This window comes from Vidua macroura, chromosome 29, assembly GCF_024509145.1.
Source record: "Vidua macroura isolate BioBank_ID:100142 chromosome 29, ASM2450914v1, whole genome shotgun sequence".
NCBI lineage: Eukaryota > Metazoa > Chordata > Aves > Passeriformes > Viduidae > Vidua > Vidua macroura.
The window spans coordinates 3,415,995-3,429,409 of NC_071599.1; the positions used below are offsets into that span (position 1 = coordinate 3,415,995).

At 64.5% G+C, this 13,415-nt stretch overlaps 4 protein-coding genes and 1 long non-coding RNA gene across 5 annotated transcripts; 4 read left to right on the forward strand and 1 right to left on the reverse strand.

The window, feature by feature from the left end:
• Nucleotides 1-1,005: 1,005 nt before the first annotated feature.
• On the forward strand, nucleotides 1,006-3,433 carry LOC128820619 (atypical chemokine receptor 1-like). Its single transcript, XM_054001406.1, has 2 exons — nucleotides 1,006-1,222; nucleotides 2,054-3,433. Exons 1-2 carry the CDS (start codon nucleotides 1,202-1,204, stop codon nucleotides 2,984-2,986), a joined length of 954 nt encoding a protein of 317 aa, XP_053857381.1. The 5' UTR covers nucleotides 1,006-1,201; the 3' UTR covers nucleotides 2,987-3,433.
• A 1,129-nt stretch (nucleotides 3,434-4,562) lies between these two features.
• On the forward strand, nucleotides 4,563-5,491 carry LOC128820620 (serum amyloid P-component-like). The gene is made up of 2 exons (XM_054001407.1): nucleotides 4,563-4,654; nucleotides 4,857-5,491. Exons 1-2 carry the CDS (start codon nucleotides 4,591-4,593, stop codon nucleotides 5,474-5,476), a joined length of 684 nt encoding a protein of 227 aa, XP_053857382.1. The 5' UTR covers nucleotides 4,563-4,590; the 3' UTR covers nucleotides 5,477-5,491.
• On the reverse strand, nucleotides 5,142-5,903 carry LOC128820624 (uncharacterized). Its single transcript, XR_008440925.1, has 3 exons — nucleotides 5,816-5,903; nucleotides 5,324-5,415; nucleotides 5,142-5,242 (listed from the first exon to the last, which is right to left on the reverse strand). It is a non-coding gene; the product is annotated as an uncharacterized LOC128820624 (long non-coding RNA).
• LOC128820622 (serum amyloid P-component-like) lies at nucleotides 5,555-7,145 on the forward strand. Its single transcript, XM_054001408.1, has 2 exons — nucleotides 5,555-6,053; nucleotides 6,469-7,145. The coding sequence occupies exons 1-2, from the start codon at nucleotides 5,990-5,992 to the stop codon at nucleotides 7,062-7,064; spliced, it is 660 nt and encodes a 219-aa protein (XP_053857383.1). The 5' UTR covers nucleotides 5,555-5,989; the 3' UTR covers nucleotides 7,065-7,145.
• Nucleotides 7,146-7,996: 851 nt separating this feature from the next.
• Nucleotides 7,997-10,890, forward strand: DUSP23 (dual specificity phosphatase 23). The gene is made up of 4 exons (XM_054001409.1): nucleotides 7,997-8,207; nucleotides 9,478-9,750; nucleotides 10,498-10,679; nucleotides 10,779-10,890. The coding sequence occupies exons 2-4, from the start codon at nucleotides 9,481-9,483 to the stop codon at nucleotides 10,795-10,797; spliced, it is 471 nt and encodes a 156-aa protein (XP_053857384.1). The 5' UTR covers nucleotides 7,997-8,207; nucleotides 9,478-9,480; the 3' UTR covers nucleotides 10,798-10,890.
• The last annotated feature ends 2,525 nt before the right edge of the window (nucleotides 10,891-13,415 follow it).

Below are 13,415 nucleotides of genomic sequence, written 5' to 3' on the forward strand. Positions count from 1 at the left end.
GAGCAGTAACTCCAATCTCAACCCCTGGGGATCCCCAGGCCTTTCACCCCCAAATCTGCCCCTTAATCCCCCTCAAATTCCCAATTCCCAGATTCCTCCTCAGCCCTTTCCCCCCCAAATCTGCCCCTCAGCCCTCCCCAAACTGCCAATTCCCAGATTCCCCCCAACCTTTTTACTCCCAAATGCCCTCAGACCCAACAGAGCCTCCCCAGCCCTGACCCTCAGCCCCTCCCAAATTCCCAGTTCCCCCCAAAGAGCAGTAAATCCCCAATCCCAAACCCTGGAGGTTCCCAGCCCTTTCACCCCCAAATCTGCTCCTCAGAGACACCCAAATCCTGGCCCCCAGCCCTCCCCAAACAGCAGCGACCCCAATTTCCAACCCCTGGAGCTCCCCAGGCCTTTCACCCCTAAATATGCTCCACATCCCCTCCCAAACTGTCACTTCCCAGCACTTTCACCCCCAAACATCCTCCTAGCCCCTCCCAAATTACCACCAGCAACCCTAATTCCCAACCCTGGAGCCCCCCAGCCCTGCTCCTCTCCAGGAATGTTCCTATAAGGATGTCCCTGAAGGCCATCAAGGCCACCAGCCCTGTCACCAAGCTAGTCCAATGCCACAGGATGACCCCAGGAGCCCTTCCTTCCAAGCCCTCCTTCCTCCCGAGGAAAAACCGGGAAATTCCAGGATCCGGGGGGGGGGGGGTGTCCCCTGAGTGCCCACCCCCATCCTGCACCCCAAACCCCTCCCTGGAGCTGGCACACCCCACCATCATCCCCTGTGCCAGCCCCGGGAGCATCTCCGGAGCGCCTGGAAAGACAATTCCTAATTAATTTCAGTTGTCCTGCCAAGAACTGATTGTTTCCTGCTCGAGAAATTGTGGCTTTCCCGGCAGCGCCATTCCCTGTTTTCCGCCGGGTGCCAGGGTGAGAAAGGGCAGGGCGGCTCTGGGGCAGCTCTTATCTCCTGCCCGCAGTCCTCGGCTCCCTTTTGGAGCGGGAGGAGCGGTGCCGAGGCAGAGAGAGCAGAGAAGTCACCCCCGGACACCTCCTGGCACGTGGGTGCCCTGTCCGAGTGGCCACCCCTGAGCTGTGGGTGCCTGTCCGAGTGGCCACCCTTTAGTGGCCACCCCTGAGTCCCAGGTGCCACCCCCAGCACCCAAGAGAGCCCCCAGACTCGGAGGAGCATCGCAGGAAACCCATCATGGGCAATTGTATCCCCGTGGTGAGTGACCCCCCCCAAATTCCTGTCCCTGGTGATGTCCCATCCCCATGGAGGGGAGGGCTGGGGGTCCTCGGTGTGAGGAGGATCACGGGAATCTCCAGTGGGATTTAGGGGAGTTGAGTGGGGCTTAGGGGATCCCTGGTGCTGATTCCATGGGAATCCCCAGGACTCAGTGAGGTTTAGGGGAGTTTAGGGGTTTAGGAGTCCCCAGCACTGAGCAGAGCCCTGAGGGTCCCCAGTTTTGAGCAGGATCATAGGGTCCTCAGTGCTCAGGAGGATCACAGGGGTCCCTGGTGCTGAGCAGGACCACTGGAATCCCCAATGGGATTTAGGGAAGTTGAGTGGGGTTTAAGGGACCCCTGGTGCTGAGTGAGGTCACAAGAGTCCCCAGCACTGAGCAGAGCCCTGAGAGTCCCCAGTTCTGAGCAGGATCATGAGGGTCCCCGCTTCTGAGCAGGACCACAGAATCCCCAGTGCTCAGTGGGGTTTAGGGGAGTTTAAGGGTTTAGGAGTCCCCAGTTCTGAGCAGGAACATGAGGGTCCCCAATTCTGAGCAGGATCATGGGGGTCCGTGTCCCCACACAGGGTCTGTGTCCACCCTCCGGGCTCTATATCCTCCCCGTGTCTCTCCTGTGAAAAAACGGCCCCATCCCGCAGCCCGGCTGTCCCAGCCGTGCCCCCCGTGTGTCCCTCCCTGATAACCCGCCCTGCCCTGCCCTGCCCAGCCCGCCCCGGGGCTGCCCGCGATCCCCGCACCGGCAGCGGGGCAGCCCCAGGGCCGGAATCAGGGGGATGTGGCACCTGCCCGATGCCCATGACCCTCACCCGCAGACCCCCGGCATCCTGGAGACCCCGGGCACCCTGGACCTGGAGGAAATCATGGGCGACCTCTCCTCCTACAACGACACTTACAGCAACGACACCTTCCTGGACTACGACGCCACACCCTGCCACAACCGCTTCTGTCCACTCTTCCAGCGCGTGGCTCCCCCTTTCCTGGCCGCCACCTCCGCCGCGGCCGCGCTGGCCACCGGCGCCTTGCTGGTGGCCCTGGCCAAGCGTCCCCAGGCGTGGCGGTGGCCGCAGAGCCGCGCGTTGGTGGCACAGCTGGCGCTGGGCACGGCGCTGTTTGCGGCGCTGCTGCCGGCGCTGGCCGCGGGCGTGGCGTGGGGCTGGCACCTTGGCACGGGGCTGTGTCGCCTCACGCACTTCCTGTGGCACTGGAGCGTCTTCGCCCAGGCGCTGCTGGTGGCCAGCAGCTCTTGCGGCACCGCCTGGGCTCGCTGGGATCCCCGGAGCCGCCGCCTGGCCGTGGTCCTGTGGGCAGTGGCGCTGCTCTTGGCCACGCCGGCCGCTCTGGTCAGCGGCGTGGCGGCGGGCACCGCCTGCGTCCAGCGCAGCGTGGGCATCCTGGCACCGGCGTACCTGCTGCACCTGGCCCTCTGCCTCTGCCTGCTGCTGCTGCTGCCCGCGGGGCTGCTGCTGGCCGCGCTGGCCGTGCCGCGCCTCAGGGCGAGCTGGGCGACCGGAGCCGGGCTCACGTGGCTCTTCCTGGGGCTCTGGGGGCCCTACGGAGCGGGGCTGGCCGCGGAGTTCCTGCTGCAGGCCGGGCTGCTGGAGCCCACCTGCGGCTCCTTCGAGCACTTCGACCTCGCGCTGGGGCTGAGCGAGGGGCTGGGGGTGCTGCACTGCGGCCTCGGGCCCCTGGCGCAGCTGCTCGCCCGGCGCTGCCGCCGCGATGCCGGTGCTGCCGGGGGCTGCTGAGCTCCGGGACTGCCGAGCTCTAGGACTCTCGAGCTCCGGGATTGCCGAGCTCCGGGGGCTGCACCGCAGAACCAAACGGACCCATGGCACCGGACTTGGACCCCCGGCACTGAGCCCCGGCCCCCTGACACCAGACTTGGCACTCTGAATCCTGGCCCCCCCGCAACAGCCTCAGATGCCCCAGCACCAACCCCTGTGCTCCCACCACTGACCCCCAGCCTGGCCTGGGCCACCCAGCACTGACCCCTGGCCACCTGGCACAAGCCTTGGCACCCTGGCACCTGTCTCTGGGCACTGACCCCTGGCCCCACAGTGCCCCCCCAGCCCCACAGCCTCTGTCCCACACCCAACACTCCCCCAGGACCCCCCGTTCTGTGCCCTCTGTCCCCTCCCTTGGGGTCTCAGCCCCCTCATTGGGACCAGACTCTCCAACTGCCCAACACAGACAGCCCTGGGGTGCTTCAGGCTGCCCGGGGGGGTCCACCCTAGACTCCCGGGGGATCCCCAGGGCTCAGCCCCGGCCCGCCCCCCCCAGCTCCAGGGGGAGATTTCAGAAGTGATGGGATTTTTGCCGTCTCTCCTGACAAGCCTAGAGGATCCAGTGGGAATTCCACACAATAAACACAACTGCCAGAGGCACTCATCCAGCCCAGTTAATGGACTGGATCGGACTGGGCAGTGATGGGGGGACAGGAAATGGGGGGGTGTGTGCTCCTCGTGCCTCCAAATTGGCAGGAAAAGTTCCTAAGGAAGCTGTGCAGCCTGCCAAGGGGGAGTGGGGGCATTTATACCCAGAGCCCACGAGGGTTGGGCGCGTGCAGTCACGGGTGTGACACGGGCACAGGAGTGAGGACAAGGGGGCTGCTCTGCCTGAGCCAAGTCCTGGAGGAGCTGGGGGTTCATCCCCACTAAACTGGGGGACTGATCAGTGGGGAATGAGCCCACATTGTCCCCAAAACTGGGGATCCATCAAATCCCTGCAGGAAGTCTACACCCCCAGCCCAGATTCCGGCTCCTCTGCCTGGCACCATCATCTGGGGCAGGCAAAACCTTCCCCCTTCCCATCTGCCTGTCCCCTTGGGTCACCATGGTCACTCCAGGACACTCGGCCACCCAGTGTCCACGGCTCCATCTCTGTTCCCTCGGGCAGGACAGAGAGAACAGAGCCCAGGATGTGCCTCTGAACTGTGGCTCAGGGCAGGGGGGCCAGGGGAACCTTTCCCTGCACACCTCTGATGATCCCAAATCAAACCACCCTCCAACGGGGGTTTGCCCAGAGCAGGCACACCTGGGGAAGGAGTGTCCGGGGTGTCCCCACCCCACCACCCGGGTAGACACACGGCTGGGGTGTCCCTGTCCCCTGGGGGGGGAAGAACACACCCAGAGCCAAGCTCAAAGGGGAGCCCTGTGCAGGCAGGTGACCCCAGATCTTGTGGCTTGGCCGCGTGATGGCATGAAGTCACCCATCCTGGGCATGAAATCGCCCTCCTGGGCACGCCAGGCTGCTGAGGATGGGATTGGGGACATCCCCCCGCAGTCCCCTCCCCTCCTCGGGCACATAAACCCGGCCGCAGCACCGTGCCCGCCCGGCTCTAGCACCGACCATGGGCCACCTGCAGCTCTGGCTGCCCATCCTGGCCGGGCTCGTGGGGATCGTGGCCCAGGAAGGTAGGGGGGACACCGCTGTGGGGGGACAGAAGCCAGCACGGGGCAGGGCAGGTCCAGAGGGGACGTGGCAGCAGCTCTTGGATCACTCTTGGTCAGCAGGGCTGTAGGATGCTGGAGCAGGGGACAGAGGAAGGCTCAGGGACAGTCAGAGAGGACTGTGGGACACCCCAGCCTCCCAGCAGGTCCCCTCTGCTGTCCCCAGACCTGTACCGAAAGGTGTTCGTGTTCCGGAAGGATCCCAGCGATGCTTTCGTGGTGCTGCGGGCGCAGCTGGAGCAGCCCCTGCACAACTTCACCGTGTGCCTGCGCTCCTACACCGACCTCACACGGCCCCACAGCCTCTTCTCCTACGCCACCAAAGCCCAGGACAACGAGATCCTGCTCTTCAAACCCAAACCCGAGGAGTACCGCTTCTACGTGGGGGGGAAGTTTGTCACCTTCCGCGTCCCCGAGGGCCGCAGGGACTGGGAGCACGTGTGTGCCAGCTGGGAATCCGCCACCGGCGTCGTCGAGTTCTGGTTCAACGGGAAGCCCTGGCCAAGGAAGGGGCTGCAGAGGGGCTACACGGTGGGAGCCACGGCTGCCATCCTGCTGGGGCAGGAGCAGGACAGCTTCGGTGGTGGCTTTGACCTCTACAACTCCTTCTCAGGGGAGCTGACCGATGTCTACCTGTGGGACACGGGGCTGTCGCCAGACAAGATGCGCGCAGCCTTCCTGTCCCTGCGCCTGCCGCCCGCGCTGCTGGCCTGGAACAGCCTCAGCTACGAGGTGAAGGGAGATGTGGTGGTGAAACCCCGGCTCCGGGAGGCACTGCAGGCCTGAGGGCTGCAGGGTCTGGGGCAGGGGTGGCCTCGGTCCCTACTGTCCCCTCCTCATCCTCATTTCTCACACCCATCTCCCCAGCACCCAGCACCCCTTCACCTCTACAACCCACCATGAAGAAGGTTCCCCAGCTGGGGACAGGGTCCCCCTGACTGCCACCAACACCTGGGGCACCCATTCCCTTCCCACTTCCCCTGAGCTGTCCCATGGCCGTCCTCGCACGGGCAGGATCCGGATCCAGCGGCTCCAGCACTGCCCAGCCCCACGTGGAGTCAGGAATGGGAAGGGCCCTCTCTTGGGGACAGGGGGACTGTACTCAAAGCCAGTTCCCGCACTCACACGCCATCCCCGGGCTGATTTCCCAACAGCCCTGGGGCTTGGGGACGAAGGTCAGTGTCACCACGAAAGTCACTGTCACTCTTGGGTGTCCTCGGAGCAGCCTCTGAGCAGCTCCAGGTGGCTCCAAGGTCCTCTCTTCTTACGGTGGTGACAGTGGCTGGGTTCGACGACGCCATGGGGCTGCTGTGGCTTTGCCTCCTCATCCTCGCTGCGCTCTTTGGTCCCACGGCCCCACAAGGTTGGACACCGGGACCCCCCGTAGGACATGGGGATAGGGGGGTGCAGAGGGGGGCATGGGGACATGCCAGGGGGGGTTATGGGGCAGTGGGGCACCCTGAGTGCCAAAAGGGTGTGGGGTGGGGACAAAGGGGGTATAGGGGAGCCCACAGTAACCATGCAGTGAAAGGGGCACCCCGAGCTCTGCAAGGAGGGGCCATGCAGGGCACAGCAAGGGGTCTTGGCAAGGGTGGCAGGAGGGGACAAGATGGCAAAGGGGTACCCTGAGGACCGAAATGGGGGGACAGCAGTGGAGAGCGGCAGGGACTCTACACCCTGTGCCACAGCTGGTGGTGGTGGCAGCTGCCCTGGGGGCTAATGCTGGAGGTCACCTCTGGCAATGGCAGGAGCAGCCACCTCTGTCTCACCTCTCCCAGACCTGGGCAGCTCCGTGTTCGTGTTCCCCCAAGAGTCCCAAAGCGCCCACGTGCAGGTGACGGCGGAGCTGGAGCAGCCCCTGAACAACTTCACCGTGTGCCTGAGGTCCTACACCGACCTCACACGGCCCTACAGCCTCTTCTCCTACGCCACCAAAGAACAGAGCAACGAGATCCTCCTCTTCAAGCCCAAACCTGGCCAATATGAGCTCTACGTGGGGAACAAGTTCTTGTCCTTCACGGTGCCTGAAATTCTTGGGAGGAGCGAGCACGTCTGCGTCAGCTGGGAATCCTCCACGGGCATTGTGGGATTCTGGTTCAACGGGAAGCCCTGGCCGAGGAAGGGGCTGCAGAAGGGATACACGGTGGGAGTGCCAGCGTCCATCCTGCTGGGGCAGGACCAGGATAGCTTCGGAGGTGGTTTCGATGCCAAGCAGTCCTTTGTGGGGGAGATTTCGTCCGTGTACATGTGGGACACAGGAATCTCCGACTTGGGGGTGTTGTTGGCCATAGATGACACACCTAGCCAAACTCCCATTTTTGGCTGGAGGAATTTCCCCTACAAGATTGTGGACGAGGTGTACCTGAAGCCCTGAGGCTGTGGGGGGTGTCCCCGATCCCTGCTGTGTAACCCCCTCCCCCAAAGCCACCCAACATCGCATAAATGGAGAAATAGGTTTCTAGGGTGCTGGTGGTGTTTAGGGGTGGGGGAATGGGTTGAAGCCCACCAAGGCACTGCGGGCCTCAGGTGATGGATCCAGGCTCAGATGCTCCCTAGGGTGAGGGGGGAAGGGGGGAAAGGGCTCCCAGCCCAGGGCTTTGCTCTGGTTTGGGGACATGGGGCTGAGCTGGGGACAGGGTAGTCCTGGGGGGATGTGCACCCCTGGCAGCCCCTAGGCAGAACTCAGGGGCCAGGACTGTTGGGGGGCAGCCCTGGGACAGCTCAGTGTCCTCAAGCTTGGGGAGGTTCAGTCCCACATCCCAGAGCCCTGGGGGTGCAGTCCTGGAGCTCTTGCGGGGGGGTCTAGCCCCATGTCCTGGTGGGGCACAGTCCCATATTCTGGGGGATTCAGACACAGAGCTCTGGGGGTGCAGTCCTGGAGCCCTTGGGGGGGTTCAGCCCTGGAGTCCCAGGGGGTGCAGCTCTGCATTCCGGGGATTCCGCCCTACAGCCCCTGTCCCACACACATCTGAAGGGTCCAGCCTTGTGTCCCGCTGGTGCAGTCCCAGAGTCTCGAGGTGTTCAGTCCTGGAGCCTCTGAGGGTCAGTCCCAGCGCCCCGGAGTGGCAATCCCATATCCCGCGGGCCTCAGTCCCAGAACCCTGAGGGGCTCAGCCCCCTGTCCTGGGGGATTCAGCCCCCCAGTCCTGCACACCCCTGTCCCAGGAGTTCTAGCTCGCTGTCGCGGAGGTTCAGCCCCGTGTCCCACAGCCCCGTGTCTCACAGCCCCGTGTCCCGGCGCGGCCTCGCAGCCGCGGGTCCCCTCCTTGTCCCCCCGACACCCACCCGACCTCCCCGTGTCCCCATTGTCCCCTGTGTCACCCTCGCGCCGTCTCCGTCGCTCGCTGCGGCCTCTCCCGGCCCTCTCCCCTTCAGCTCCGCCTCAGCTCGTGCCCAGCTTCCCCCCAGCTCCGGCCCGGCTCCGCCTCAGCTCGGGCCCGGCTCCGCCGCAGCTCGGGCCCGGCTCCGCCTCAGCTGGGCCCGGCGCGCTCTCGCTCCGCCCCGCGCGGCCTCCCCGGTACGGCGGGGCCGGGGGGACACGGGGGCTGGGGGGAACGGAGCAAGGCCGGGCCAGCGGGGCCCGGCCCCGGAGCTGCGGCCTGCGGGGACCGGGGGGCCCGGAGCTGGGCCCGGGGCGCTGAACGGGGGTCTCGGAGGCTGATGGGGGGGGGGGGGGGCTGAATTAGGGGAGCCGGTTAAACTCTCCTTAGGGGTGGGTGTGGGGGTCCTGACATGAGGGGTGTCAGTTGAGGGGTCTGAATTTGGACTTTATTTGGGACTCCTGGCAAGGGGGTGCAGGGGAGTTTGGGGTACCCTGGCCACGATCTCCAGGCTGTGGTTTTGGGGGGCCCGGGGGTCCTGACATGAGGGGTCTCAATTGAGGGGTCTGGGGGCTTTATTTGGTGGTCCCACGTGTCCTGGCAAGGGGCTGCAGGGGAGTTTGGGGGACCCTGGCCACATTCTCCAGGGTGTGGTTTTGGGGGTCTTGACATGGGGGGTCTGAACTGGGGAGTCTGGGGGTCTTGACCTGGGGGTCCTGGGGATCTGGGCAGGTTCTCCAGGGGGTTGGTTTTGGGGGACCAGGGGTCCTGATGGGCAGGGTCTAAGCTGGGGGTCTGGGGGCTTTATTTAGGGGTCCCAAGGGTGCTGGCCAGGGGGTTTTGGGGGTGGTATTGGGGTTTTTGGAGGCATGCCGGGTTCTCCAGGGGGATGATGTTGGGGGGTCTGGAGGCCTGAGCTGGGGGTCCCAGGGGCCTGAACTGGGGCTTGACCATGTTCTCCAGGGGTTGGAATTGGGGGTCTCCGGGGTCCTTGCTGGGATCCCTGGGGAGGTGGTAACGGGGTCTGAGGTCCTGACGTTGGGGGTCATGGAGACCTGGTCGGGAGGTCCCAGAGGACTGAACTGGGGGTCCCAGGGGGCCTGGCCATGTTCTTGGGGAGGACGGGGTGATATTGGGGTCCTGGGGATCCTGGAGGCTTGGCCATGTTTACTGGGGAGGGGGTCTTGGGGGCCTGAACTGCGGGTCCTGGGGGTTTCTGGGGACCTGATTTGAGGACCTGGCCACATTCTCCTGAGGGTGATATTGGGGATCCTAGAGGTGCTGACCTGGGGGTCCTGTCCAGGGGATCCCAGGGGATCTTTGCTGGGGTCCCAGCATCCGAAATGGGGGTTCCAGGGGTCCTGACCTGGGGACTCTGACCTGGGACTCCTGTGGGTCCTGACCTGGGGGATCCGAGGGGATCTGCCCCGGGGGTCCCCAGAGCAGCAGTGTCCCCTGTCCCCACAGGCGATGGGTGCATGCAAGCCCCCCAACTTCTCATGGGTGGTCGAGGGGCGGCTGGCGGGGCTGGCGATGCCACGGGAGCCGGGGCACTACCGGTACCTGCGGGAGCGCGGCGTGCGACACCTGGTGTCCCTGACCGAGCGGGCCCCGCCCCACCACGGCTGCTGTCCCCAAATCCAGCTCCACCGGCTCCGCGTGGCCGACTTCACCCCCCCGAGCCCCGAGCAGATCCAGAGTTTCCTGCAGATCGTGGAGGAGGCCAATGGCCGCGGGGAGGTATGGCCGGGGACACCTCGGGGACAGCTGGGGGGTGATACTTGGGGGACAACTGTGAGAAGACGCTGGGGGGGCACCTGGGGAAGGCAGCTGGGGGAGATTGGAGGGGACAGTTGGGGTGGTGACACCGGAGGGGGGGAAATCTAGGGGGGAATACCTGGGGGAAGACACCCAGGTATTCCCTGGAGAGACACCAGGGGAGGGAACACTAGGGAAGACATCTGGGGGAACACTTAGGGGACACCTTGGGGAGGTGGCATTTCAGGGTGGGGAATACCTCGAGGGTTGGGGGTGACATCAGCAGGGTGACACCTTGAGGGGGCAATACCTTGGGTGGGGGGGTGACACCTCAGGGGGGAGGGTCACCTTGAGGAGGGATGTTTGGGAGGATGACACCTTGGTGGTGGGGGACACTTTGGAGGGGGTGGAGGGGCATGCCATCTCGGGAGAATGGCACCTTAGTGGGGGAGATACCTTGGGAGATGACTTGAGGAATGACACCTTGGGAGAGTGACACCTGGAGGGGAACACACACCTGTGGTAAGGCTGTGACACCTGGTGGCTGTGACATCTCAGGGGGTTGACACTTCGAGAGGGGACACCTGGGAAGATGAGGGGAGGGGGTGAGAGAAGGTGACACCAGGCAGAACTTCCATAAGGGCAGCGCCAAAGAGGGCATCACCTGTCACCCAGGGGGGCATGTGAGTGTCCGGCAGTGCCACCCACCTGCCGTGTCCCTGTGCCCAGGCCGTGGCAGTGCACTGCATGCTGGGCCATGGCCGGACGGGCACGCTGCTGGCCTGTTACCTGTGCAAGGAGCAGCACCTGGCTGCCGGTGATGCCATCCGCGAGATCCGGCGCCTCCGGCCCGGCTCCATCGAGACTGCAGAGCAGGAGCAGGCCGTGCTCCGCTTCTGCCAGTGCCTGTGGTAGGTGCCACCCTCCCCAGGGTGTCACCACGGGGGTCCCATCCCCCACCTGTGGCTCCCAAATGTCCTGGCTCACCGGTGGTATTTGCCCCTCCACAGCACTGGCGAGGAGACCTGAGCACGTGGATGGCATCCATGGAATTGGGCACCTCAAAGTGCCAGGCGTGCCCAGCCCCGACTGTCCCTTCCTGCATTAAAGGACTGGCCTGTGGCTTGGCTTCTCTCCAGGTCTGGTTTTGGGGTACACATTGGGGGGATGCCTGGCCATGGCTCTGCTGAGCACCCCCAGACCTGGCTTGGTTGGCAGCTGCATCCTGGGATTTGGGGTCCTGGCTCTGGAGTCCTGGGTTTGGGGTTCCTCAGGGTTCTGGTTCTGGATCCTGGCTTTGAGCTCCCTCAGGGCCCTGGTTTTGGGGTCATTTAAAGTCCTGGTTGTGGGGTTATTTGGGATCTTGGCTCTGGGGTCCCTTGGGGTCCCAGCTCTTGGCTTCTGGCTCTGTATACTGGCTTTGGAGTCCTGGTTTGAGGTCCCAGCTCTCTGTCCTGTCTCAGGGATCCCTCAGGGTCCTGGTTCCAGGATCTTGAGTCTGGGGTCTCTCAGGGTTGTGGTTCTGGGATACCTTGGTGTCCCAGATCGGGGGGCCTCTGGGTTCTGGCTCTGGGATCCTTTGGGCTACTTGTTCTGGGGTCTCTCAAGCTCCTGGTTCTGGGGCCCTCTGGAGTCCCAGCTCTGGGTACCGGCTCTGGGTTCTGGCTTTGGAGTCCTGGCTTTGGGGCCTTGGCTTTGGGGTTCCAGATCTGGGTCGTGGCTCTGGGTCCTGACTCTAGGGTCCCTCAGGACCCTGGTTCTGGAGTCCTGGCTCTAGGGTCCCTCAGAGCGCTGTTTCTGGGGTCCCATGGGATCCCAGCTCTGGGGTGGTTCTGGCTCTGGGGTCCTTCAGGGACCACAAACAGCCCCCACAGAGCACCCCCAGAGCTGTCACCCGCCAGCGCCCCGATGCCACGTGGAGGGTGATAACCGTGTCAGTGCCTGGAGGCTGACCCGGGACATTGATGCTTAAAGTGTAGCTTAGCCGGAATTGAGGCATCTCCATCCAAAAATCCAATCCTGGAAATCTCTTCTCAGCTGCTCCTAACCTTGGTGGCATTTAAATCCTGGTTGGAAGCAGTGTCACCGTCCCCGTTTCCGGGCGGGTGGCACATGTCTGGGAGCGCCCCAGGCACAACTGGGGCCAGCACCTCAACCGGCAGCTCCACAGTCCCCCAAAAGTTCCTTTGGAATGCCACAATGTCACCATCCTCCCTGGGGGACGAGGTGCCAGGGTGGTGACACTGGGGTGGTGACACCAGCATGGTGACACCGGGCACCGCTGGCAATCCAGCTGTGCCCTGCCCAGATGTGACCAGAATTGGGAAGGGGTCTCACCACGGGGTGTGGGGTCACCCCAAAACCCCGGGGCCACACAGCTGCCCCTGGTGCCCCGTGGTGGGGTTTGGGGACACCTGTGTCCCCCAAGCGATGCCACAGCGAGGCCATACCAGCACACAGGGCCGTGTGGAGGGCACATGCCCGGGGCACAGCCAGTTTGGGGTGCCCAGCCCTATGTGGGGGCAGCACGGGGACAATGGGGACACAGTGGAGACGATGTGGCTGCGGTGGGGACGCCGTGGCCGTGGTGGCAGTGCTGGACAGTGATGTCCAGCCTAAGCTCACATGGGCCAGAGCAGCCAAAAGCTGCTTACGGCAGAATTATTGCCCTTAACCCCGCTGACTCCGCACTGTCCTCAGAGTCCCCCGGGCTCAGGGGGCCAGGCCGGGCCGGGGGGGGGCTCCACGGACCCCCCACCCCCTCCAAGGGGGGCTGCGCTGGGGGGGCATCGCCCCAGCGCTGCTCTCGGGGCTCCCGTGTGGCCGGGCTGGTGTCACATGTGCGGGGTTTGCTCGTCCCTCGAGCCTGGCTCTGCGCCTGGGACGCATCCAGGATGTCCCCGCTGTGTCCCCTCCTGTCCCCCCAGGCTGGCGAGTGGCCCAGCTCCGGCTCAGGCCGTGGGATGGGGACATAGCACTGGTGGCTGTCCCCGTGTGGGGACACATTTAGGATGGGATTAGAGAGCGGGAGCTGGGATGGGGAAGGGCAAGTGGGGAGTGCTGGCACAGAGGGACACACAGAGGGGACAGAGGGGCCGTAGGGCTGGACTGCTTGTCACAGCTCCCAGTGCCACCCGCCTGTCCCTGTGTCCCACGGGGGGATCGCACACCCAAACCCCACCCACGTGTCCCGTCCATGTCCCATCCATGTGTCCCATCCATGTCCCACCCGTGTGTCCCCTCTTTGACCCACCACAGTCCCACCCCTGTGTCCCCTGTATGCCACCTGTGTTTTCCAGGAGTGTTTTGCCTGTGTGTCCTGCCCGTGTGTCCCACTCGTGTCCCATCTGTGTCCCCTCCACGGTCCCACCTCTGTGTCCCACTCGTGTGTCCCATCCATGTGGCACCCCTGTGTCCTATTCATGATCCCCCGTGTCCCCCCGTGTCCCACCCTATGTTCCACGTGTGTCCCACCCGTGTGTCCCACTCGTGTCCTTCCTCTAGATGCCCCTCCCGCAGCCCCCCGTGCCTGCCCCGGTCCCATCTGTGCTCCCCGCTGTGTCCCCCCATGTCCCCCTCGCTTTCCCCCGATATTCCCCTCCGTGTCACCCCACATGCCCCCCGGACCCCTGCCCCATTCCGAGTAC